The 27,054-nt window shown below is 41.1% G+C and overlaps 2 protein-coding genes across 2 annotated transcripts in view; one reads left to right on the forward strand and one right to left on the reverse strand.

Annotated features, from left to right (window-relative positions):
- MCM9 (minichromosome maintenance 9 homologous recombination repair factor) overlaps positions 1 to 27,054 on the forward strand; it is a 47,218-nt gene that overhangs the window by 9,882 nt on the left and 10,282 nt on the right. Inside the window, exons 5-9 of the mRNA XM_014876711.2 lie at positions 183 to 308; positions 1,552 to 1,671; positions 24,022 to 24,196; positions 25,186 to 25,388; positions 26,460 to 26,663. Of these exons, the coding sequence (XP_014732197.2) occupies positions 183 to 308; positions 1,552 to 1,671; positions 24,022 to 24,196; positions 25,186 to 25,388; positions 26,460 to 26,663 (828 nt within the window). The remainder of the gene's footprint in view (positions 1 to 182; positions 309 to 1,551; positions 1,672 to 24,021; positions 24,197 to 25,185; positions 25,389 to 26,459; positions 26,664 to 27,054) is intronic.
- Positions 4,281 to 21,134, reverse strand: ASF1A (anti-silencing function 1A histone chaperone). Its single transcript, XM_014876712.2, has 4 exons — positions 20,741 to 21,134; positions 17,152 to 17,267; positions 12,559 to 12,735; positions 4,281 to 10,708 (listed from the first exon to the last, which is right to left on the reverse strand). Exons 1-4 carry the CDS (start codon positions 20,847 to 20,849, stop codon positions 10,496 to 10,498), a joined length of 615 nt encoding a protein of 204 aa, XP_014732198.1. The 5' UTR covers positions 20,850 to 21,134; the 3' UTR covers positions 4,281 to 10,495.

Below are 27,054 nucleotides of genomic sequence, written 5' to 3' on the forward strand. Positions count from 1 at the left end.
ACTTCTCTATAATGAAGGAAGTTTGGATTAAACAACTGCTCTAGGTCCAATTTAAAGAAAAAAAATATAAGGTCTCTTTCCCACCCTACTTTTCTTGCCCAAATTTTTTGACAGTGTACATGGGAGTCAATGGGAAAACAAGTTTTAACTCTGCTGAGTGCCATTTTTTGTTCCTGTTTTAGGGAGGAATGAAATTTTGGCTAGCTTATGTCCTCAAGTTTTTGGATTGTACCTAGTGAAGCTGGCAGTAGCCATGGTGCTTGCTGGTGGTGTGCAGAGGACTGATGCTGCTGGAACTCGAACCAGAGGTTTGTATTGTTTCTAACAGTATCACATCCTTTGTAACAGTCATTCCTATCCCTGTTATCACTCACATCCTCCCCCCACCCTTCCAAAATCAAACCAGTATGAATTTGGAAGCATAATCATCACATTTTCTTGAGTGAGAACAAATTTTAATCCATTCTGATTATTCTTACAAAATCTCAGATAAGTTAAAGTGGGTGTCTAGACTTCCTCTTTTTATTTTAATTTTTCCCAAATAAAACCCAATAGAAGCAGGTTTTCAGGTTTCCATTAGGTAGAATATTAAAGGCAGCTGTTTTATCTAAAACATCTCACTTTTTATTGTATAAGTGACATTTTGAATTTATTTCTAGTAGAATATTCCCAGCAGTATTTGGCATCAAAGGATGGAATCTTAATGTTTCCTTAATGTGGATCACTATAATACATTAAAAGGAAAAATTAAAGGATTCATTTTACTTCCTAATGCTTGACTTTTCCATCTGTAATTGTCAGCACATCTCACTTAGTCTTGTAACTGCAAGTTACCTGCCTGCTGATTCTCCTTCTGTTGTTATTAGATGGCAAATATGCCATGTGCCAGGTGGTACACTGGTCATAATGTATGTAGGTCATAGTAATTTTTAAAAGTATGTCTCTGTAAACAAATGCAGGATTTTCTTAATGCTCCAACAGCTAAATAAAATTATAGACTTTATATTTGAATTAAAATTGTATTTTGTAGAAAACACTGAAAAAAATTTAGAGCGCTTTACTGACATTGTAGCATCCAAATTATTTACTTCTGTAATTTCATTGTTATGAAATTACAAAGTTGTGTAACTGTTGGCAAAGAATTAATTAATTAAATAATTAATTAAGCAAAACAACCTGCTGATTTTATTAGTCCATTTTGCAATAATATAAATAACTGAATAGTGGAATGGTAACTAAAGCCTGGTATCCTTCTGTTTCATATTCACGAATGAGTCTGAGAAATGAGCATTCTAAAATGTAAGAACTCATATTACAGGAAGTGTGACAACTACCTGCTATTACTTCACAAATACTTAATTGTAAATATTTGTGTCTAGACGACTTTATTAAACAATGTATTTATCACACCCAATAAATAGTGGAGAATTACATATTTTAATTTTTATATAGTGCTAAATTTTAGATGAATATGGCAAGTATTATTTAATCTGAGCATTTTGTGTCGATGTGATATGAACTATCTACTCCTACATCACTCTTTTTCCCCAGGTGAATCACATCTTCTGTTGGTTGGAGACCCAGGTACAGGGAAATCTCAGTTCCTCAAGTATGCAGTTAAGATTATGCCACGCTCTGTGCTTACAGCAGGAATTGGATCTACAAGTGCAGGTATGTGCTTCTTCAGCTGTAACAGGTTATCTCTTCACTCAGGTATGTTTATATAGAAGCCTTCTATGTATGTGAACATATGTGCTCGTTGTTTTGAGCACAGTTGAAGCAGAGAACTGCTGTGGAGGCATATGAGGCCTGATGTGACTCTCTGCAGCCCTGCTCTTTGTATCCATGAAGGACTGTGATGAGCTTCTAGCAGGGAACCTCACAAGCCTCATCCAGAGGCACCTCTCAGTGCTTTGCTAGCAGAGAGTGATCTGGACCTGTATTTTTAGCATTTCCCAGCTATGACAAGTGTGACATCTTTCCAGAGCTCATACTGTGTGATGAGCTAGCCTCATTTGGTTTCTCCTGAATAGATAATCTCCTCTCTTCTGTTCTTTTATGTGTTCTGTCTGGGCTCCAGTTTGATTTCTGTTTGCTTTCTGGAAATTCACCCCTGTGTTGAGGAATTATTTCTTACATATGAAGGTTTTTTTCTTCTTTTTTTTCTCTTTCTTCCTTTTGTTAAACTTAGGTATGTCCCAGCTGGCTCTGAATGCCAGGCATCTTTGCAAACTCTTCTGGGGACAATGTACAGGGTCAGATTACCTCTGCCAATGACTTTATTTGAACAAATAAATACACTACTTGTATGTTCAAAATCACAAAATACTTAGGGCCAAATCCAGGTGTCTCAGCTAGTACATGTAACTTGAGTATTTCTCAGTGCTGCTTATCATTTTATGCCTGGAAAAACAGCATTATTTGTACGTGGGAGAACCAGAGGATAAATCTTCCTCAGTTCCACAGCTATGTATATACTGAGTCTTCCAGTGGAACATGATGTTGAGCCTATACACTCCTGTGTGCAGGGATCTTGTTATGAAACACATATGCCTCTTTCCATTCAAACTGTTAACAAATAGGTCTGGAGAGAGAAAAATTCGGTTTAGCATAATCTTTTCTCCACTTTTTGTTCTATGTTAAGAATTGAGAACAGTCTGGATAATTTCAGGCTTGCTAGGGGACTCCCAGCGACCTGGAGTGAAATTTTGCCATGTATTTCAATGTGACTTTGCCCATTTTTGTAAGTAGTGATTTCCTGTGTTAGTTGCTCTCAGTCTCTGATGTTCTGTTGCCTTCTTCACTGTGTCTCTCTCCCATGCTTCACCTTCTATATGCTCTGATTTCCAGCTCAGCCATGATGGCTAGGTTCAAAGACATTTCCCTGCAAACAAATATTGCAGTTAATACAATTACTGCAGTGTGTGTACACTAATGACGTGTGGAGATGAAGTTTCATCTCATGAAAGGATTGTCTTGGGCCTTTATATCATCTATATTTCACTTAAATACTCCTTATATTTAGAAAAATTCTGTCTCTATTTCTAAAATCTGATACCAGCACCAAATTTCTACTTTAAAATTCTTCAGGACTGTTATCACAAGTGAAACTTGAGTGCCTAAGAAGGAATCTTATTAACCCTAGTTTAATTTCAGGGAACCTTTCCATGGCTAGAACTGCTGGACTAAGGTATTCATTTCTAGACCAGGAATTTGGATATTGTTTGAATTACTATTGTTTTTGCCTTTCTTGTGCAAAGAGTGTCTTATGAATCTGCTTGTACTTAGCTGTACCTAACACTGATTTTTGTCAACTTGCTCTCTGTGCAGAAGTTTCAGATTAGTTTGGAGAACAATTAAGCTGCTTTCCTTTCCTTGTCATAATTGAACACTTCGAATTACCAGTTTCTGCTTTCCCATGAGAGGACAATCATAATGCACATTCTTCCCTCCAGTGTATGAATATTAAATCTCTAAGTTTCACTTTCAGCTAGTTCCTTACTGTATATAAAAAGTAGTCTGAATTGCATTTAGTTGCTGGCTCTGGGATTACAGTCTACATAGGCCAAAAGACACACCTGAGATTGAATTAACCCTGAATAACTCCTAAAAGCTGGATCCTTCTTCTAGAGAAAACTGCCAGTATCTAACGAGCCTTTAGTAAGATTCTGTGTGCACTGACGTATCTCGTGCCCTTCTGGGGGTGTTTTAGGACACAAGCTATTTAACAAGCATTGAATTAGAATTCTGCATCCCAAACTGCATCATATGAGTTTTACTTGGTTTTTTGTACAAGCATTTATTTGTACCAGGACAGCATATTAGGTGATTAACATTCTCCTTGTGCCAAAATTCTCTTTTTTTCCTGGTCTACCTTAGGTATCACGTGCTCTGAGATCCACTATGATACTTTGTGCCCCTGCAATATCATGTGCCTGCTGCAGCCCATTAACCCATACAGACGTACTGGAATTGGCTTGCAGAATTTAAGAAAACACTGACCTAACTCCTGAAGCTTAATTTGCTGTTGGGTCTCTGCTCTTTCAATCAGGTTCCTGCCTTCTCCTGAACTTTCTAAACAAAGTCTGTGCTGTTTTACCTGATTCAGAAAGTACAACTCAGGAGAAAATCCTGCTTTCTTGGTGAAGGTTTGGAAGACCTTCATCTTTCTATCTCACCCACAGGCTCAAGTTGCCCTCTTGCTGCAAACAGCCCTTACAAATGACACATAATTTGTTCTCTGTTTTGAAAAAAACAAAACTTTACCTCCACTCAGTGAATAAGTTTCTGAGCTTGCTTGTTTTATTAAGTTGCCTTTCTTGCAAACAGCAGAAATTTTCTGTTGCGAATTCTGTACAAGTTTACAACATATATGAAGAACTAGGGTTTGTTCCTCTCACATCTCCTTGATGACAGTTGGCAGGCAGACCAGCCCGCACACGACTCAAATGGCAAAAATTTATTTGACCGCTGTAGGACTTTGTGATCTGTAAATGAAAGATGGGGGAACCATCTGTCCCACTGTTTTGTTCCGTCCACACTGTTTTTTTTTATGGGCCCAGTTTATTCTCCTTGACTTGTCTCTCATCTGAGAATCTCAGGGAGTCATTCAGCTACCTTTTATTTTTAGAAATTGATACACAATTTTCCATTAAGATAGAGACTTAGGGAGGCTTAACAAGATCTCTCTGGGGGTTCTCACCTTACTACTGAGTTAAATGAACTGTTTTGCAGTCCCCAGAGGCACAGTGACACACATGAAAATTTGGATAAGGTAATCACTAGTAACAAAGTATTTCATTTACCTCTGGAGCTTGAGATTGAGCAGTGATCGAGTGGTGTGCAACAGGAACCAACACATGCCAGCTGCTGGCAGGTATAGAGCTCATGGACATCCAGGCTAGAGTCATTCTGCTGCTTGCTAGTGCGTATTTGACTGTTCACATTTCTGAAAATTTTGTTTGCTGTTGTGTCCTTCTGCAGATGGGTTGCTTAAAGAATTTTGTTAACTGTATTTAGAACAGCTTGCCTAAAAATCTGAGAAACTATCAGCTGTTTCTTCAGTTCTCCAGTTCTGTATAACATGTCTTTCTGAGCTGTGTGACATGCACCCTTCTGGCCTCTCAAAGCCTCTGCATAGCCTTGCAAGTAGTGCCTTTTTGCTGGTATTTTTCCATGTCTAACACTGTCCATATCATGCCAACAGCAGTTTGCTGCCGATTTCGTTTCTTTTCATTGAAGGGAACTGACTCAAGCGGAAACCACGTCTTTTCTTCTTTCATAGTAAGCTTTCCCCTAGTAGGCAGGCTTCAGCTATCTCTCTTCTGATCCATTAGAAACCAATCCAAAGTCACTGACATGAACCATCCAGCTGTGGTTATAAATAGAGTACATGGTGTCAGTATCTTGAGGTATGCAAGACTCTGAAACTGGAGATATTTTTCCCTCTCTGTAGATCCCCAAGCTTCCCTGTGCCTTCCCTAGCTGATATAAGCCAAAGTAGTGCCAGGAAACCATTTTCCACCATGGATTCATATCCTGTCCCTAATAAAGTTATTAATACAGATGCAGCCTTTTGGCCATTTTTCTCTGATCATCACTTCTACCATGGGATTGTTTTCCTGAATACTTATAATTGTACATGAACTTGAAGTATTTTCTGTCAGTATGTAACCTGAAAATATTTTCTTGAGAACATGGCTTCACTGGCTGTTCCTTCAACAGCTGGGTCTCAAGTTGGAAAGGCCTTAGCTCCATAGGAAGTCTACTAAACTTGTTGAAGGAACGAAATTTGAAGCTGTGATCAAACATTGTCAGACATGTCCCATCTGTAACAATGTCCCATCTCTTCTTTAGTTCCCTTAGTTTCTTCTCAATAATGCTGTTCCAAAATGGCTTTGTCCTGAGAGAGCTTACCCTGACTACCTGCATGACAGAGATGATTATTTAGCCAGAGATGCCTGTCTTCAAAAATTTGGGTTTTTTCAAACATCTTAATATCTGAAGGCTCATAGTTAGGTTGGATGGGAAGTACTGCAGGAACATATCTTGTCATGTTGGTTGAAGGTTTCAGGTCTTACACACTTCTAACATCTCCAGGATAGCCTTCATGAGACTTTTTCATCCTGCCATTGAAAGGGCACGCATTTCAAGCAGTTGATTTTTGGATGGATAGCAGATGTCTTCAGCATTTCCTTTACCATACTGTGAAGCCCCTCCTTCTTTCCAGTTTGTGTAAGTGTAGGTCTAACTCCATCTTCCTAGTAGAATGGACAAACTGGAGGATACCCTTATTTTGACCTTATCTCATGGTCCAAGGGAGTTTTGGAGGGAGACCAAAGAACTCCATAAAAGTTTCTGCCAGTTCAATTCAGCCAGTTCTTAATAGTGCTGGTTATATGTAGCTGTTGTCTCTTGCATCTGGTGTAGTCCTTGTGCAGCACAGACACCTCCTTCCTCTGACTTTCTCCTGTCTGCAGTCACACCCCTTGGGCCATGGACAGTGACTACCCAACTGTGCCTCCAAAACTGCATTACCTAAAGCTGGACATGTTTAAGTGTATCCTTCTTCCGTCTCCTCCTGAAATTACCCCCTAAGTTCCATGTAGAAGCCTTCGGTTTGCCTTTAAGAAAGCCTTCCTAGTGCCTCCAGCTGCCTCTGCCTCTTCCTTTTATCATTTTTGCCTAGACCAAAAATCTAGGAAAACGCCCTCCATCCATCTTCTCCAGTGCTTCTCTCATATCAAACACTACAAGACCAGCTTTTAAGAAGCAGAACTATAACTGGAAACAGAAACAGAGATGGGAGGGCCTACGAAGAAGAGTTCCACACACACTGCCAGTCCTTACATGTAGTTGACAGTTTTGCTGCATCTTCCTGGCTGGCACTTGGCAGAGTCCCCCAGCCAGCAACAACAGCAACAATTAACCCATCATCTCCTGGCCAAACTTCTGTGCCTCTCAAAATAAATTAGATAATCTGTACTCTTGCAGACCACGGTGCTGTGGATAAGGAGTAGGGTAGTTGGTATGTGAAGGATCTGCAGCTGTTCAGACAGAAGCCAGAAGATTTAGTTAACTTTGCCCTTTTCTGTCTCTGATAAATGAAGATTTGCTAGTATACATGCATAGCATGTTTGGGGTCTTTCCTTTTTCCTTCCTACCAGCATTTTTAGATGTCAGATGATCAGTCTAGCTGCAAGTGGCTACCTTTCAGTCTGAGCAGACTTCCAGAAAACCAGCAGCTGAGGCACTCCAAAGAAAACAATGGACTGTCAGATCACCAGATTTCTTTGTGACATTGTCACTCCCATCACGAGAATACAGTGTCTGGTAAGCCCTAAACTAAGTTACTGTGATTATTGTAGCAAAGTTCCTAGTTGCTTCATTGTTGAAGACTGGTAGTAAGGGTTGGCTTTTTCAGTGAAGCTTTGTAAAGCCACTGGAAAGATTAAATTTCACTGGTCTCCATTTTGATTTTCCCTCCTTCAAATTTACATGTCATAGTAATTCAGATTGAAGGTGATACCTGAATAAATCAGTGACTGTAGCTGAGGGACAACTTTTTTTCAAGCTAGACAAAAAAAACACACACATTTTTCATCCATGTTACCTTGTCTGTGATCTGCTTACTTCTTTGTACACGAATAACCTCTGATAAGCATTATGACAGTCTTCTAATCGTCTGCCTGTCTGAGATGAAAACACAGTGAGATATATCACCAGTCCTGTCAGAATCTGTAGCATTCCTTTGCATCGTGGTGGCCTCTGCAAATTAAGATTTGTGGCAAGATGAATACATCTTCAACCTTGAAACTATAATGCTGTGATGTCAGCACTGGTTGGCTGTGTCATGTGCACAGGCTTGCTGTTCTGAAACGTTCAGAGGTTAGGGACAAGTCTTCACAGGCTCCCTACATGCATTCTGTCCTTTAATACCACTAAGTTTGTGCTGTGATATTGCCTGAAGTCTCTGAGGGACTGGAAATTGGTTCCTCAAATTCTGTCTCTGTCAGGAAATGCAGTACTCAAAAGGCAGGATGTATGGATTGCTAAGATTTGGACAAAGTTGCAAAGACCTGAGACACCCAGTCTCTTAAAAAGCACAGAAATGCCATTTATCTTGCAAAGATCATGAGGTAGGGTTGTTTGTCTCCGATTTTCACCAAGCACAGTATTCTTCTTCCTGCTAGTGGTGGGTCAGCCCCATCAAGGCCACATCAGTGTATTAGGTAAGGTGGTGTCAAACTATTGCAGCATCCTGCTACAGTCAAGCCTGAAGTTTATTGCACCCAAGGTCTCATGCACAGATGACTTTTTAGACTAACAACAGAGCTTCACTTTTCCATTCCTCTAAATTAATTGGGTTGCTGGGTGACATAGTTTTGCTGACTACATTTTGTAGTTGGTTTTGCAGTAGCAGCAATAATGGTTTGCTTCCATCACTTTGTGGCATATGCTTCTAAAAAGCCTTCATGCTACCAGTGGATGGATTCTGGTTACAGCTTGTACTTGGATCATGTTTTCATTTGAATATTCAATAGAGGCAAGAGTGTGAGATACTACTACAGTAGCCTTAATTCAAGGCAGACTTCACAAGCCTGTCAATCGTTCAGCAGATAACTACATTATTTACATGCTTACATTTATGAGATATCTTAAATAGACTTATAAATAGAACATAAGGTGCATGAAATATCTCAAAATGTCACTGCAGACCTAAAAGTTGCAATATAATTGAAAATCAAAGTTCACAGAATTTCAGCCCTCAAGTGAAGTAATGCTAGTTCAGGAAACCAGTTCTTCGTGTTAAGTCACACTGGTGAGTGTTAATATTTTTAGATTTCTGGTTATCACTTTAAACAATTAGAGAGAGATTGTTAAGAACACATATTAAAACTAGGCCTCCAAATATTAATGAATTTCATTAATTCATTCATCTACCCTAGATAAGTACTACTGAGTTGTTATACAAGAAAAACATTCAGATTGGGTCATTCCTTTCCAGTTTAAAAAACACACATTTGAAATGCAGACAATTTCACTAATGACATGGAAAGACAGAAGGACTGTCTGGGACATCTTCATCCCCATTAGATAATGCAGAAAGAGAATGGAAATCATTCTATTTTCATTCAGAGCTACACTGTCAATCATCATGAAATCTACCTTTTCTTGAAAGGCCCAGAACCTACAAGGGTCTACTAATTTGGGCAGTGACTAGTAAATAGTAGAACTATATCCAGCATGACAGATTACAATTTAAATGCACATACAGGCACAGTAAACAGAAATAAGGCTAATGAGGATTGGAAGGAATAACTAAATTCTTAAGTGTCATAACAATGTCTTAAGTCTTTACAGGTTACTGCTTAGTTTCTTTTATCTTCAAGGATGCCTCAGGTAATAGGGATATCTCACTGCAAGAGCTTCAGGGCAAATAATGTATTCCTGAGTGTGTCAGGCCTACCACAACAGGGTTTATACCGGTAACTAGGATTAAAGGCTAGAGAGAAAACAGAGAAGTTTAAAATTCCAGGTGTTTCCAAAAAAATGAAAACACACCCAAACTCCTTACTACTACTGAAAAAGACTACAACAGAGCATGGCTGAAAACAAACATACTAACCAGCAGTGATCCATAACAATCTTGCAGAAGAACATATTTGGCATATTCACACTATTGCTTTTGAGGCTTAGAATCTCCTAGTAATTGCTTGCACCCTTCCAGCCACTTGGGTATGCTATTAGGGGGGCTTAAAAAGGGTTCTTTCCTGAGGTACCCATCCCAATCCACATGAAACACTGTCCTGAACAAAACCACAGTTAGACTAAACAGCAGCAGGAGGAGATTTTAAAAAAAAAGTCCTAAAATCCAAGATAGCAGATGGTAAATCTCAAATTGCAGGCTTTAAGTAACAAGTATGTGCCTTGAAAGGAAAAGAAGCTTGCACCTAAAATTATACTGTGCTGTCTGCTTTCAGAGCAAAAGGACATTTTTGGACTTTGTTTGTTATTAAGATACTTTCTTTCTTTGCACTTCATCTAATGACAGTTTTGTTCTTAAGCTGCTATTAAAGGACACTTTATATTTGGCAATCTGGATAGCAGAGATGAGGACATGGCATTATTCCTTCATTTTGCCTGAATGTTTTAACTTTTAAACTTTTTTTAGCTTTTAATAGTGCTTACAAAGTAAGGGGGAGGGAAGGGAATACATATACTTTAATCAGGTTTGGTTTAGACCACATAGAATAACACATTAGAGAAAAAAAAGGCAATTACTTAAAAATAGTTGTATTTATATTTCACAATCTGCTCAAATACTGTTTGTTTGTTGGGTTTTTTTTGGTTTTTTTTTATAAACTTTCTACAGGATGTTTTAAAACAAGTTCTTCACATTGCTTCAACTATGTACTTATGGAATTTGAGGGAAATAGTTCTGGTTGTTTTTACAGTTTAACACATATACAGTACCAAAAAAGATGGTGGTTAGTCACATGCAGTCCATATGAGATTCTAACATAACATTTAGTGAATTTTCTGATGTTGACCACCCCTTTGATGCTGAAGGTAATGCATCTGTGGAAAGCAAGGACTGTAGATTTGGGTTACTGCTCTCTGCATCTTCCAGTTTTTCAGTGTTGTCTTCCCAGTTAATGTGGAATCTTGTGACTCTGGGATTAGATGCCAAAATATTCCTTTGAAGCTGGGAAAGAAGAAAATATATGGATTGTAATGTGTACATCTCAAACTGGAGTTTATATGCATATAGATTTTTTCCTTTTAGTCCCTATAGCCTTGTTTGCATAAAACAATTTGTTTAAAAAGGGAATTCACATCAATGTGATGTGAATGTGATCTATAGCTACTACCTATGGATCAAAAATGTGCTTACAGGACACCACTTACTAATTTTCCCTAATATTATACTCAGCAAAACAACCACTTTCTCAAAACAGTATTTTAACTGTTCTGCAAGGCAAGGCTGTGAAAGAAATCCACAAGTAAAGTGCAAGTGTTTATTATCTTATCCAGCTTTTAGTAAAGCAAATAACTTCTACCCCCACAAGGATTTTACAAACCACAGTACTTCATCACATTTTGCATCAACTTTATGGTATTTGCAGTATCCATCAATTCCATCAACTTCTCATCTTCATTGAGAAGTACAATCTTATCCTTAAGCTACCAAACTTCAGACTGATTTCACTAACAGGATTCATCTACTGGAGTTTTAACATAAAAATATAAATATTTGGAAGATACTAACACTGTGGCAGTGGACATGATTAGTCATCTATCTTATTCTCATGGCTGGCCTTCATTTTCCTTTGAAAACATGTTGTATTTGTTTACGTATGCAGCAAAAAAAATAGCTAATTTTCTTTTGAAAAGGGGTGAAAGATTATATATAGTTACCCAGAGGATGGCAACTTAGCACCAGTAGACACTCACTATGACAGTTAAGACTGGTCACAGGAAAGATTTGCTTTCTCAATTTTATTCTCCAAGAAAGTGTACTCTCATTAAGTATTTCCTTACCCCTTATGCAAACTAAAAAGACCATTTCTTTTTTAGAACCTAGCAGAGCTTATTACCAAATAATTAATCAATCATTTTAATAACCTTCTACTTGCGCACTTCCTTTTTGTCCCCAAGTCACATTAAGGACTCTGTATATAAATATATGATAGCTTTTGCTGTTCTCTTCCATAGCAGCAAAGATAGCTTTTTATATAAACAGAGAATGAAGACAAGTAGTTCTAGGCATTCTAAATTCAAGTGCTTAAAGGGAGTAATTATTTTGGCACTGACAACCAACATAACAAATAAGGTATGTTTTAAATGAAAGAAATAAAGAAGAAAGGAGCATACCCAAAGTTTAAGAATCCTCAAACTTTACTATAATTTTCAGAGCATACTTAGTATCTGATCACTGAAAATTAAGTTAAGCATAGAAAAACATATTATTTCACTTCCTCTTTTAATTCTAGTCCTGGTTTAACTGATAATATGAAGGATGTATATTTTTATAACTTTATCTGTATACTTCGTTTGTCAAATTAGACATCAGATAGTCATCCAACCAGGCTACCCATGTTCTCTCATATCACACCTCAGTTTGTTTGTTAAAATTTTGCAGAAACTATAGCTCTAACACTAGAATAGCTGAGTAACAACTGTAGTAAATGCATGTCTACAACTTAGTTCCAGGTTGATGGAGTAGAAAAAGTATTTACTCTGTTTTTCTGAAGAACAGAGTCACTTTGTAAACAATGGTGCAGGTGGAAATAAATCCAATGGTTTATTTCACAGTCAGTATGAAAGTACAGCCAAGTCTTCAAGATGGTGGCAATTTTTCATGATTTTTCAGTATCACCTAAATTTATGACAACTACATGGCACTTGCAGTTTGTCACCCCAAGTATTTTCCATTATTTGATGCCTCATTCCATGCATTTTATGAAATCACTTGGGGTTTGGGTTTGTTTCTTAAAAACATTTTTCTATAAGCATAATACCTCTGATACATGACTAAAATAAAACATGCCTTACCTTAGAAAAATCTGGTTTTACTGGTGGATTCTCTCTCAGTTCTGTTTCAGTATATTCATTGTTTACATAGTAGCCGACTCTAATAAATTCTTGACCTCGGTAAGTGCATGTAATTAGCACAACTGTTACACCTACTGCATCTGCATCTGGAATAAGCCCTGGGTTAGGTGCATCAGCCTAAATGTGAAAGGGAAAGATAAATTAAAATTGATAGCACATGCCTACCTAGCAGGGGAATCTCAAGTAGTGTGTTTCAGCAGCTAAGTTGCGACTATATTTAAAATTGTTCAAGTTAACCAGAAAATATACTGCTTTCACAACATCAACCCTAGATTTAGAACACCATCCTCTAACGACAGAATTGGAATACAGTAAAATTGTTTGCTGACATTTCTCACGGGCGATTGGCCAGGTTTGATCCAAAACTCCTTTTAAATATGTGATCAGCTAAACCATTGTTCAGACAGGGGTTCCAACACCACTCCAGTTCTACGCTGCCATGGTTCTCCAGCCCATCTTGGTAATTTAGTAGAGCAAGATGATTTTCTCATACACTCTCAAGGTTGAATTGGTCTGTATGTGTGCTCTTAACAAGACTAAATCCTTGAAACTACAGACTGCAAATCATACTTCAGCAAGAAAAGGGATGGGCTATGGTAAGGTTTGAGCTGTTCCACAGATTTCTAGGAAAGGAAATGAAGTACTTTCTCTGGCTTCATTCCTAATACCTATGTTCACTAAAATTTATGCAGTTTAATGCATCATCTCTCCAAGACAACTGAACATTTTTAGCCAGTATGCAAACCTAATTAATAAGCAAATGATACAATCTTCCTCAATGTCCTTACTTACCATGGCTCTGCAGTTACTTATCAATAAAATTTGTCTCATAAAACGTGACTCACGTCAGTCCCTTAAAATGCCTCCTAACTACCACATCTGTTGATAAAATGTGATGCCTGATTCTGCTGCAGGATTTTAAGTAAAAGCAATCCCAGCATAGTAAAACAGCTTCCTATTTACAATTCCACATGAAAATCTGAAGTCAACAATGAACACTCATGTTGTGAGAACAAGTTGGTATGAGTAATGTGTGTTCAGATGATTTGGGTGTAACAAACCTTGCCTAATGACAGAGGATGAATGGAATTAATTCCTGTTGTCCCTCTCATTCCTACTTTTCTGTAGTATTTATATGCTCCAGCATGGTGAAATTTGGAAGCTGCTGCTCATGCAGCATTGGCATCTACTCTCTGCCACTTCAATTCTAAGCCTTCAAACTAGTCTAGCTTTTTGTGAGAAGCTGTAGGCACTTTGCAGAAGAATTAGATGAGTCAGACTTCTCAGGTAGAAATACACCAGAGGGAGGAGAAGAAACCAGGGAATCAGGTAGAACTCATCTTCCTCCAACCCTGAAGGAAATAGAAAATGACTGAATGGCTTTACAACTAGCATAGGGGAATGGTAAAGATGGCCAAGGAGCAGAAAAAAATGCAGAAGCTTGAGGAAATCACAAGAAGTGCCAATACAGATTAAATCATTACATTAATTCAGCAGTCTTGTTCTAACAGTGCCCAGAATTATCTGATCACTTTAAATTCCACAGTAATGGGCAACAGAAGGACCATGTTTCATTTAACTCCCCATTAAACTCAACTCACATTTTAATGTAGGATCTTAGTTTTCCAGGTTCCCACTGTCATTTTCTGTCTTGTAATATCCTATAACACAGTTCTGAACTCAAGGAAATACTCTGTTCTAATTCTGCTTATCTCTCAAACATTGTTTTGCTGCATGAAAAAGACACTGAAGACTGTTTAAAACAGTCTTCTCAAATTTTCAACTTCCTGTTTTTGTCAAACGTCTTAATTATTCGGGAACCAAAGATCATATACAGGTGGAAGAAAAAAAGAAGAGCTTAGTATGACCAAATGATAAATAAGCAGATTATCTACAAACAGGCAGTAGATGAATTTTTGCATAAAAATCACTGTCTTAATATGCGATTCTTATGCTATAAATTACTTAAGAATTTTATGAAATCAGCCCATGTGTATGTTGCCTTGAACCATCTTGCTCTTCCACATGCTATTTATCTACATAGTATTGCTGAAGAGTAGGTAGCAAAGGTTATATGCCCACTTAAGGAGAGTAAATTATTTATGTGCTTATATGCTCAAAAATAAGTGATTTTATTACAAATTCCCAAGAGAATCAAGAAGGAATCAGGTTTCACTACATATATCTTGGTATTTAGAAACAAACAGGCCAAGCTGTGGGCCTTTACTATTGAAACCCTTTTAAAGGTAATATTTTGAGGTTTTTAAAATAAAAAGCTGCTTTTCTAAGTGTGAAAAGCACAGTAATTGTCCATCTTTCTGTAAGGCTGAATTCCCAACCTGATCCACATCTTTTTTTCATCTGAAGTGTTTTTATCATCCTTGGTAATCTGTGTGATACTCCATTTCAGTTGCTATTTCAGCCATTTTCCTATCTAGAAAAATCTACAGCAGATTATCTGAAAATTTTGTACTCCTCTGCAAAGGTCCTTTCCTTATGCTATTCCCCACTAACACAGTCTCTTTTCTTTGTATCACATGCCTCCTGCAGTTCTGTGCTTTGCCCCATTCTTGCCTTCCCCTGCTTGTTTCTTCTCTGTACCCCAGGCTGCTTCAGTCATCAGCAAAGTGCATTGCAGCACTTTGGGTTTTGGTGGCCTCCTGTGTACACATGAGCTTAGTCCTACCCTCACCTGAAATCCAGAGCCTTTGAAGCATAATATACTCAGACCCCACCATACTTTCATAAGAAATAAAAAGGATATTTTAACAGAAGAAATCTCCTACAGGACCTACTCCCAGTCTAAGCAAAATCTCTACCCATCTCCTCCTATTTTAGCTGCAGTGTTATTTATAACCAGGATACAATTGCTGTGTCTATTCTACAGTGAATTTAATTTGAGACCTGCCCAATCATACAGCTGAAACATGCCTTCTTTAGGCACCTGCTTCTTGTTCCTTCCCATCACCATCAACAAGGAATCTTTGGACCTTTGATTAAGAACAGTGCATTTTTAAAATTAGGAATGTAGATTTCAGCTAATTTTCCAACATACAAACACAAGGTAGCCCCTCTGAGAGCAACAAAGCATCACCTATTTCTTACCAATTAATGCCATAAGCTATAATGGCTTGATAATGGAAAAACTGTTAATAAATGATGCATTTGTTACACATCTGCTTTATTTGTAGTGTGGAAAAATTAGGCCTGGCTCCAAAACCAAACGGAATCATTTCAACACTGATTTGCATGTATGTGGTTGATAAATGCTGCAGCCTCCAGTCTAATCCTACTCCTTAACCCAGTCCTTTTAAGTAAAAAACCAAAACAAAAAGGCCCAGAATAAACAAACACATCCCTAAAATGCCAAATAAACTACCTTTCTTGGAAGTTAGAGGATTAATCAGAATGCCTCACAAATGCTGCTATTATTTTAAACCAACTACAGTAACCATGAGAAATAAGAGATTCATCAGTACTTCCAGGTTTTTAATGCTCACTCTTCAGAATGCATTTGCCATTAGTTAAGTGAATTTATAGTATTTGGGAAAATAGCAGGGTTCTTATACAATAAAACATACTCAGTTTGTATCTGAGTTTTCATCCAATGGATTTTGCTGACAGTTTACAGGAAAAATTCTAGTATTTCATAGAGAAGAATGTGTTAGTTTTAATAAAAATTATAGTTTTGAATAAAAATGAACAAAAAAAACCCACCACCACCAAAGAAATTATCCCAAACAAAAGAAAGCTTCTGTAAGAATTCAGGCAAGTCCACTTCAGGTTGTTCCCCTGCCTCTCACTGAGTTAAAACAGAAACAAGACTAGGCCAGTAGGCCATCTTAGTGTTGCTCTTTCCCTGTTTACTTTTCCTTCATTATTCCTTATTAACTTTTGGCTTCAACAGCAGTATTTTATATGACTCTCACATGCTTAGATTTTTTTGTACAGTCTTGATTTACACACTTGTGTCCTACCTAAATGTCTCCCATTTGCCACTGAATTTCTATCTTTATTTTAGAAATCACTGTATTTTGTTATGATATAGCATGCTTAGCCAAACATCACAGCTGAACATGTGTTCTGCCAAACAGAAACAAACTTTCTGATTGTTCTGGCTGAGCTTTAGAATTAGTTTGTTGGCCTGATCCTCTGAAGGTGTTGTCTACATTAACCTAGTGCTCTTGATTGTCTGAAACTGCCACCAGTGGCAGAAGAGGTAGCCCGATGGTGCTGGTGTAAACCAGGCAACTGGCACTGCTGATTATGAACCAGACTAGTTAAAATTCTCAGTAGTTATGGGAAATGTGCTTTTATCAGTTATTATTGATACCACAAATAAAAAAAATAAACAAGAAGTATCAGGGGAAAGAAGTACAAGGCTCAAGAACAGATTTTAAAGGCAGGTAATCATACCTGAGGAGCTCACTGTGGTATTTTTTTACCATTATTTTTCAAGTGTCTCTTAGTTTGATACAGTTATCCCTAAACAAATTAGCACAACTATTTTAGAAACGGTTAAATCAAACTTACCTGAAATACAAACATGTGTCTGCCCGCAGGAACCGGTCCAACTAAAACAGAGTCTAACACCTGATCGTACTCTTCACTTTCAGCTGAACCCACATAAATTATTTTCCATTCCAAATCTACATTAAAAAAAAAGAAAAAAATAAATAAAAACAAACATTATGTACCATTACAGTTAGAAGTCTTCCACTCTTGCCTATCTACCGTTTTGCATAGCCTAAAATTACTTCTTTGCCAACAAGCCTAAAATAACAAGGACCTGTCCCTCATCAGAGAAATTTACTGATGTCTGACCCTGTCCTCATGAACCAGATCATCCCACTTTCTCTCTCTAATCAGCTGTACCACAGGAGTCCCTCTGTTTGTCACAGTGAGGTTAATTTTTAAATTTATACAGAGAACAGAGCCCTTTTACTAATTGGGACCTGTGCTGAGCATCTTCTCACAAAGTCTGTCAGAATGGCAGCAGCAGAGGGATGATGCCTATAAATCATCACATCCTTGAATACCAACTAACCTCCCAAAACCAAAATTCCCCCTTTCATATATACACCTCACAGCTTAAATTACACAGATCATAGAAAGTAGTTAATTGAGGAAAAAAACCACTGGGTAAACTCCAGGCACATTAACTGTACGTCCCCATTCCTTCATGTATCACTTGTGTTACCTGGAGAATTACATAAAATTGTGACAGCATGACTAGGCCATATTCTTAAAGACAGTGATGCTTGGATTTTATCTACATCCTGAAATGGAATTATAGTTAAAAAAAAAAAAAAAGTAGCATTTTGCTTCTTAAAAGCCATGCTCTAAACCCAAACATTTATTACAATTCAGTTTTTTCTAACCCACAGATGTTTTCAAGTTGAAACTGTATATTAGCCCAAATTGGCTCTTCCTGGATCAGCTTTTCACCTTCCCTTTTTGATTCAAAAACAGTATTATTTACACATGTGAAACTAATCTTGCAAGACAGATTTTGGGGTTATTAAAACAAGAGGGAAAAAAAAGACCACAATCAAAAACTATAACTTACACTTCTTAATGTGTTGTTTCAGAACTGTACCTTAAAAACTTACATGGTATATTTCTTTTTTCCCCCCTTGTGAACAATGCCCTGATTGCCTTTGCAAAAGCACAAACCTGTAAGCTATTGCATTAACTTGATTAGTACACTCGGCAAAATCCAAAGGTCTGCCTCATCATTTCTGGATGCAGGAATGGAATTTAAGCATAGAAAAAAAAAATCAGCACTTAAACAGAACTTGACTGCTTTGAGATTGCAACTCTCTTTCTTCATTAGTGAATTCTTCTTGCTTCTATTGTTTATCATCGGTGCAGGTTTTGCGGGCTTAACTATCATAATAAACAGGGCTTGGGAAGAGATTTTACTCCTCTGTACGACACAGCAGTTTCCCAGGTACTGTATCAGAGGTTTTATTTACCTTTTAAGCATGAAGTACTGGCTGTTGCCAGCATTGCAGGGTACTCATCAAGGATAATTAAAGAACTTTCTTGTCTGCATCTAAGGACAAATTACTACTTACAAGAAGTGTGGACTTTTAGGTAAGACTATAATACCATCCAGTGCCATTATTCTAGGAGAACAGTATAAAACTTATTCTAAGCAACTCATAGTATTTAGTACTAAAACTAGACTTTTTAAAAATAAATTTTAAATGTTACTTAAGTCTATTGATACAGAACAACAGCTTTAGGAAGGAGAGGGCTGGAGTTCATGGATTTAATTTTAGGATCAGTGTTGCAGAGGATAGGCTGAAAACAGCACAGTAAACAGACATACTAGCACAGGAAAGCTAAAGAAATTACTTTTCACGAAGTATGCAATGGCTGTGTTTAAGCTTATTTTAAAATGTGAAAGATAAAAGCGTTCATCCCTAATTTATCCTATAGTCTAACTTGTGTTGGTGGGGGAAAGGAGCTAAGAATTCTGCATTTGACAATCTATAATTCTTCTCATCACGACTGTCCAGGCGTGTCCAGGATTAACTTTAACATAAATCCTAAGTGTGAGGAGCACATCACACACAACTATGCACAAGTGGAAGGAAAAGCCTAACATCTTGCATGGAGCCCCTGTGATGGGCACTGCCACCTGCCATAGCAGTTGCCACGGGGGGGTCCGATGCTGCACCTCGGACCATGGGGCCAGGCTGACCGGAGAGATGCACCCAGCAACGTGCATGGAGCACAGCTCCAGCTAGTGCGTCGGTCAGTGGCACGAAGGGAGGAGACGGGCGGCCGAGGCCTAGAGGAAGCCCTGGCTCAGGCGAGACTTCCTCCGAAGTTCCCGCCACGGCGGCCGTCCCTCCCTCCCCGCGCTGTCACCATCCCGCCGGCACGCACAAGTACGCGCTGCTGCAGAGGCAGGCGGGGTGAGGCGAGTTAAACCGCAGCGATAGCGAGCCTGCCAGGGCACCCTAGCCACAACAGCACTCAACTCCCCGTCTCCTCATCCCTGCCTTCGCCCCTCCGCCCGCGGGGCTCTCTGGCGAGCAGGCGGCGCTGGGCTCCGCCGAGTACCGGCCAGGCAGCGTCCTCTCCCGCTCACAGGCCGCCCAGCTCCCGGGGCAGCAGCTGCTCCCCGGCCCGCCGGCGGGCAGGAGCGCCCCGCATTCCCTCCCTCGCCCCGAGCCGTTCGAAACTCCCGCCCGCGGGGCGACGCGCGGCCTCTCGGGGCGCGTCCCGCGGCCGGCCGGGGGGCGGCGCTGCGGAGCGCGGCCGGGGCGAGGGCGGCTCGCGGCCCGCCCGACTCGGGGGAAAGGCGGGAGCGCGGTGCCGGCCCCGGCCCGGGCTCAGGACGGGGGTCCCCGTAGGGCTGCAGGGCCGGGGCCGCCCCCCACCCGCTGGCGGCTCCCGGTAACTTTCGAGTGACTTCCAAAAATAGTGGCAGGCGGGCGGCCCCCTCCCCCGCGGCGGGGCTCCCGCAGCCAGCGCTCCCCTCCGAGCCATGCCCCCGGCCCCCGCGCACCTACCGCGGCTGTGTGGTGCCGGCATGCGGGGCCAGCCAGCCAGCCCGCCCCTGCCTCCCACCGTGATTTTTTTTTTTTTTTTTTTTTTTTTTTCCCTCGTATTAAAATGGAGCACGAGGCCAGCGAAACGCATCCCCGCGGAGCGTTTTCCGCGCTCCGACCACCGCCGGGGCTAAACGCGCAGCATCCCGTGTGCCCGCGGGGATGCGCGGCCGCCGAGCCCGGTTCAACCCTCCTCTCTCCCGCTCGCTCCCCCCACGCACACACAAAGCTGGCAACATGGCTACCTCCACTCTAACAAGTTCCTCGCAACTTGCGGCAGCTCGCCGCCTCGCCGATGGCGGGGAGAGGCGGCGGGCCCGGCTCGGCGCCCAGAGCGGGCGGACGCCGCCAACTTTCGCCGGCGCCGGGCTCGGCGGGAGCGGCACATCCCCTCGCCCGGCCGGCACATCCCCTCGGCTCGGCACGGCGATGCGGCCGAGGTGGAGAGACTGTTAAATTGTAGGCGCAGGCCTGTGCAAAGTTTAAGCCTTAAATGCCCCGAGCTCAGAGCCCGGGGTTGGAAAATCCGTATCGGGGAGAAAAATTCTACTCACCTTCAGACAGGTCCTCTATGCACTCGAATGTGATTTCGAACTGGAAAGGATTGTAGAAAGGAGAAGGATTATCCAACACCACTACATTGTTCACCTGAACCTTTGCCATATTTTGGAAAAAAACACAAACAATAGGCAGAGCGTGTTAACGCCGCGCACTAAAGTCCTCCGTGCCGGGCTCCCGCGCCGCACAAGCCCCCGCGCCGCTGCCCGAGCGAGGCTGCAGGGCGGCGACTTCCACAAACTTTTTTTTTTTTTCGCCCCCCCTTTTATTTACACCGGGAACGCTCCACACTGTTCGCCGCTTTCCCTATTTCGCTCAACTACAGCCCATTCTGCCCCTGCTCGCCGCCAGCGCCCGCCCGGATTGGCCGCTCGCCGGGCGAGGGCCCTCCCTCCGCGGGCACGGCGGGCACCGAGCGCCGGCCAGAGCGGCCTCCGCGCGCGCCCGCCCCGCGCCGCCCCCGCCGCAGCGCCCCCGCCCGGCGCGCGCCGGCAACGGCCGCCAACCGCCAACGCGCGAGGGGGCGGGGCCTGAGGGGGCGTGGCAGTGAAGGGGCGTGGCCAGGGCGGGAGATGAGCCGGGCGGGCTTCAGCGAGCCCCCGAACGTCTACTGCTCTGATTGCCCGGAAAAGGACCGAGAGCTTATCAAAAGCCTTTTCTTTTTTTTCCCTCCTGTATGCGTTAAAAAGATTAAAATCCAGGCAAGGGGAAAATCAGGAGGAAAGGTCTCCATTCATGATCAAGAGGAAACATTTCGAACATTAGTTCGAAAGCTGTTGCCTTGCAATGATTTTATTTAAAAGAAAAAAATTAAGTCCTAAGATGTGACTTTATTTCAATTGCCAGCATATAGCTTATGAGACTATATTTATCCTGCCTACCACAATAACTTTTATTAAAATTGATAAGGTTTAAATTCATATATAGAAGATGCTTCTTTTATTCAGTATATTACACTTAAAGTTGTGAACCATATGAGCTGAAGAAGAAATTAATTTCCTTTCGAAATGTTCATCCTCTGCAAGTTGTAAACAATGTAAGACCACAGCCAGCTTGGAAAGTGCCCTAAGCTGAAAATTGAGGCTGGAAGAATAGCAGGGCAAAATATCATAACTAAATTAGAACCATGGGTAGAACAGGGACAAAACATAATCTTTTGTCCGTTCACTTCAGGCAAAAAGTTAAAGAAGCATTGTATCTCAGCAAGAGAAAAAAACTGCTTCCAACTAGAGTTCATTTTAAAGTTTTATTTAACCTTATTTATAAAAGGAAAGATTCAGAAGTGTTCAGAATAATCCTAAGTGGGTTTTTTATATGCTAAGATTGTGCAGTATTGTATAAACAGCAACTGCAATGCTGACTGCTTGGGAAGAGTGGAAAACTACTCAGTCCAGCGCTCATGATGAAATTGTTCCCAGCACCTCTCAGAGCAAGCACTTTTGCTATCAGAATGCACAAAACTAGTCTAATCAAGCAGGAAGATGCATTAAGCTTTCAGCATCCCCTAGGAAGAATTAAAACAGTGATTCACTTACAGGCTAAACCATTTTGCCTATGGGGCTGCACCATATGCCGAGGGGCACTTTCAGTGTGGGGCCGTTTCTTTGGGTTTTTGTCTTGCTTTGTTTGGTGGGGTTTTTTTCCTGTTTCTATGCTGGGTGCTGGTGGGGTCCCGGGTGCCAGGAGCACCCCCGACTCAGGGCAGTGGGTCTGCAGCGGTGCCAGGCTCATGAGCCCAAGCCTGCAGCCCATGGCAGTGACCTCTTGGCCGATGGCAAGAGATATCCATGCCAGGATACAGCACCTTGCTGTCTGGGGAGCCCCTGAGCAGAGCGGGGTTTGCTGGTGGAGTGCTGGGTGCCCCAGGCAGGACGGGCTGTCTGCCCAACCCCAAATGCTGCTGCTGGAGAGGCCACCCAAGAGGGGCTGTGCAGGGAGCCCATCACATGGCCGTGCTGTCAGGAAGCCATCCCCTTCCTCTGTTTGTTGGGTACCCTGAGCAGCTCTGAGGCCATTTTGCCTGTGCAGCAGCATGGCCAGTGAGAGGCCCTGTGTGCAGCAGGGGAAGCCATCCTCTGTGGCTTCCTGCAGAAGCCTGCAGCAGAGGCTATCTCATGGCTGCTATGCACAGGGGACAGCACGGAGCAGAGTCAGTCAGAGACGCAGCACTGCAGTGCCAGAGACATCCCTCACAGCCCAGGGGGAGAGCAGAAAGTGCCCATGGCTCTGGGATGCAAGCTGTGTACCCCCACGACAGAATAGTCAGAAATAATGCACAGCCAGGCTCTAGTACTGCCTAGTACTCTGTGTTTCTATAATTCTGCTGGATGATTGACTGCCCACGTTGCTGGGCACAGAGTCCAGGAAAACCAAGAAAGCTTGCACATGGTGGAGCAGATTCCTTACTACAAGTTGACGTAAGTATTACGTTATCAGGAAGCATTTAATTCCAGTAGCTTTCTCCTGGTGATTTCCAAACAAATAGGTATTGTGGTGGCTGCACAGTGATGAGAAAGTCTTTGCAGCCTTGAACCAAATGGTGAGGCAGGGAGAGATTCAGGTTTTGCCATAGAATTCCAGGAGATTTTAGGCTGGTTGCAGCTTGTCAACTACTAGGATATTTTGAGCTGAACACTGGAGTGAAAAAGAAGGGCTAAAGATAGAGAAGAAGCTGGGAAATAGGGAATAGAAGAATTGGAGGGAGCTGCACATACTTGCTAATGAGTGGCCGTTTCCACAGTTGTGCAGGGGTTTTGACTTGCCATCTGCCCAGTGTTGTTTAATGGAAGAATTTGACTCCACTTTCTGTGGCGAATGAAAATTTAAATTTTTTTTTTCCCAAACTGTGCTTTGCAGATCCAAAATTTCTGTCCTTCTTAGTAGCTGAGGAGGAGGAGGACCTGAATGGATCTGTTCCATAATTTTGCAATCTTTGTCTTTGCCCCAGTTTTCAGTGTGATCTGACAGATCTAGTCTTCATACCCTAATCCCTTTTGTTCATTTAACAAAGTCCTAAAGCAAGTCACAATCCAAACATGGAAAGCTTAACAGAATCTTCTCTACAGCTCCAGGCTAACCTACCTCAATACTAGTGGGATTGTTGCTGGTAACTGTAAAGTTAACTGTAAGTTAAGTTACATTAGAAGTACATAATGGAGCTTCCCTGTTGATTTGCCCTCTGTCCATCGCTCAAGCCACTGTGCTGGGTCCCTTTCTTTCACTCAAGTTCACTCCTGCATTTAAAGGAAGAGACTCACTGAAGTAATTGATTCTTCAGGTTTGACCGTGACTGCTGTGAAGGAATTTGGGGAGTGGAATTTGGAAGCTGGAGCACTGGTGCTTGCAGATGGAGGCCTCTGTTGCATTGACGAGTTCAATAGTATCAAAGAACATGACAGAACCAGTATCCACGAGGCAATGGAGCAACAAACCATCAGTGTTGCAAAGGCAGGGTAAGTGCCATGTTAGCATATGTGAGAAAACAGTGTGAGATTTTTTACTTGTGTTTACATGTTGGAGGAATGCTCATTAAATGTATCTGTTTTCTTCATTGTATGTAATAGTTTTGTTGTCAACAATATTCCCAAACTAGACGAGTCAGCATTTCAAATCATCAAATCCAATTCTTAAGTGAATATGGGGATTAAACCCATAGGATTAAACCCATAAAACTTTAGTATTTTTAGCACCATGCTTTTACTGAGTTAATCTTAGTTGCTCTCACCTGAGTAATTACCAGTCTTTACCAGCTGGGCACAAATACTTGGAATCAATATGGTCCTGTCTCCTTGGTAAGACAGGGATGTATTTCAGCTGAGTTCCTTGTTGCAGTTGTTTGGATTTGATAGACCCAAACACAGTTTGCTAACTTCCACTTATATGCCCAGTTGCTCGCTTTCAAGGGCTACATATAATGAGGATTTTTTGGGTAGTAACTTAGCCGCACATAGGTTAAGCACTTTGTTAATTAGGTCTTATTTTGGTGAATGGGAGAATAAGGCTTTTTCCTGTTGGGTATAAGCAAGGAGATCTGTGGTCCTTCCTCTCAGTTACAGAAGAACTTTGGACGTGAGGCAGCAGTTACTCAGGAGCTGACTAGAAATAGCTCAGTGACAAACCAAAGTTAGAATGCTTCTGCTGCTGCCTTACCCAAAAGGAGTGCATTTGGACTACTAGAGCAAAAATAATCTCCCCACATCTACAAGCACATGCTAGGACATCATGCTTAAGAGAAGAAAATGTCTGTTTCAGTTGGTACATGTGCATGCTGTACATATAATAAATATTAATACAATAATTGTGTACGTTGTTTAGTTCTTATGGTCTTTCAAGAGAAAATGTGCTCTTTATAGGATAAAACCACTAAAGTTTTTAAACACTTTAGAATCCTTTTCCCTATCCAGTTTAATTCAACCATAATGTTCACCATACCTTTCTCTAGCTTGGTGTGCAAGCTTAGCACAAGGACAACTATCCTGGCAGCAACAAACCCTAAGGGCCATTATGACCCCCATGAGTCTGTCTCTGTCAACATAGCTCTCGGCAGTCCCCTGTTGAGCAGATTTGACCTGGTCTTGGTATTGTTAGATACGAAGAATGAGGAATGGGACCGCATAATTTCATCCTTCATCTTGGAAAATAAAGGTAAGAGTAGTCTTTTTAAATAAGGTGTTTTGTTGGATTGGGGTTTTTTGTTTGTTTGGTTGGTTGGTTTTGGGGTTTTTTTTCAGTTGATTGGTTTCTGGTTTTGTTGCTTGTTTCTTTGGGAGTATTTTTGTTTGTTTCTTTTAATTTTCCTCCAGTTTTTAGTTTGTTATTCTTGAATCTTTCAGATTAATCAGTATTTGCATTTTTGTCATGGTGGTTTACTGCTGTATGGTTGTTCTTCATGTAGGAGTTAGAGAAATCACTAACTAATTAAGAGGGGTGAACTGAGAACAGTCTGCTTCTACTCTGAGATCATTTATAAGTGATTTCAGCCCAGACTGCTCAGTAAGTGGATTGATTCCATCTCACGCCTTTATGGTGTTTGATCTGCAGATCCTATATGCCTTGCAATTGTACTTGGTGTTAATCAAAAACTTGATTCAGGCAGAACAGACTAGAGATGTATGTGCTGCAGGGCTCAAAGAATGAGCAATAGCATTCCCCATGTGGAGCTTTGTGGTCTGGAATGAGGGAAGGCAAGTGTGATTTGATATTGACCGGCCCCTTCCCCATCCACGTCAAGGAACATGGCTTTGAACTCCTTTACAGAAGTGGTTAGAGGAAGCTTCTTCAGCTAGCTTCATTCCCTTTCCAAAATATTTCCCTACAAAAAATGTTCAGAATATGGCAGGTAGTGCTGGCTCCAACAGAGTAGGTAAAACAGCCAGAGGAGGTGCATACACCCATGTAGCATCTCTCATTTTAAGGAGTTCCAAAGCACTTGGCACTGCCTGTACCATCTGGTGGGCAGTGAGGCTGACAGCAGTTCTATGAAAATTACTGGAGGCTTTACTGTGGATTTTGATACAGGAGGGATTGGATGGTGTGTAAAATTCTGCACTGGAATTTGACCAAGGTCCTTGAGGACTAGTGTACAGACAGCCAGCATGCCCCAGAAGTAGTACAGCAATGTGTCTTTCATAGTCACCTGTCTATTTACCAGGAGTTCTTAGGAAGAAGCTTTATGTCTGTTGTTATAGAATTACTGACAAGGGTGTTGTAACACAGGCTGTCCAAGCAAATCAGAAAAGCTCTGGAGCATGGAAAGGATGAAGACCTACTTCTGCCTTATAAAAAGCATACAGCCAAAATTGTCTGATGAGAGCAACCTGGTCCTTGTTCGCTACTATCAAATGCAGCGTCGGAGTGACTGCAGGAATGCTGCCCGCACCACCATCCGCCTGCTGGAGAGTCTGATACGCCTTGCAGAAGGTAAGGCCTTGGCATTTTTATTTTTAGGCTAACAATTAACTTTTATGAAATGAATAGAACAGCATAATTATAGCCAGTAAGCAGAGTAGCAGCTTTTCCATGGAGGTAGGGATAGGTGATTCTCGTATTGTTTTATCCTTCTCATTTAAAGAGCCTAGGGGTTGGAGATTTTGAGTGTGAGAAAGGGTGTTACATTTAGACTATCAAAACCAGTTCTAATTTTGACATTCTCACGTATATATATAAATATTAAATCCTCTTCAAGAAGTCACATTCAAGAGAAAAATCTCAGAAATTATGTGTCTTTATGACAGGCAATCTCAGAATTTACTTGGCTCCATTTGAGTCAAATATTTGCTTCTACTCTGAAATTAATATAACAAAATAAGCA

The sequence above is a fragment of the Sturnus vulgaris genome, chromosome 3 (genome assembly GCF_052056855.1).
Source record: "Sturnus vulgaris isolate bStuVul1 chromosome 3, bStuVul1.hap1, whole genome shotgun sequence".
NCBI classification, from domain to species: domain Eukaryota; kingdom Metazoa; phylum Chordata; class Aves; order Passeriformes; family Sturnidae; genus Sturnus; species Sturnus vulgaris.

Bases quoted from the DNA above. Each gene is read 5' to 3' on its own strand.
- ASF1A (XM_014876712.2), bottom strand. From the start codon at position 20,849: ATGGCAAAGGTTCAGGTGAACAATGTAGTGGTGTTGGATAATCCTTCT. The intron at 17,268-20,740 runs GTGAGTAGAATT...TTTTTAATGTAG, and splicing joins CATAGAGGACCTGTCTGAAG to ATTTGGAATGGAAAATAATT. The intron at 10,709-12,558 runs GTAAGGCATGTT...CTTCTTTCCCAG, and splicing joins TAAAACCAGATTTTTCTAAG to CTTCAAAGGAATATTTTGGC.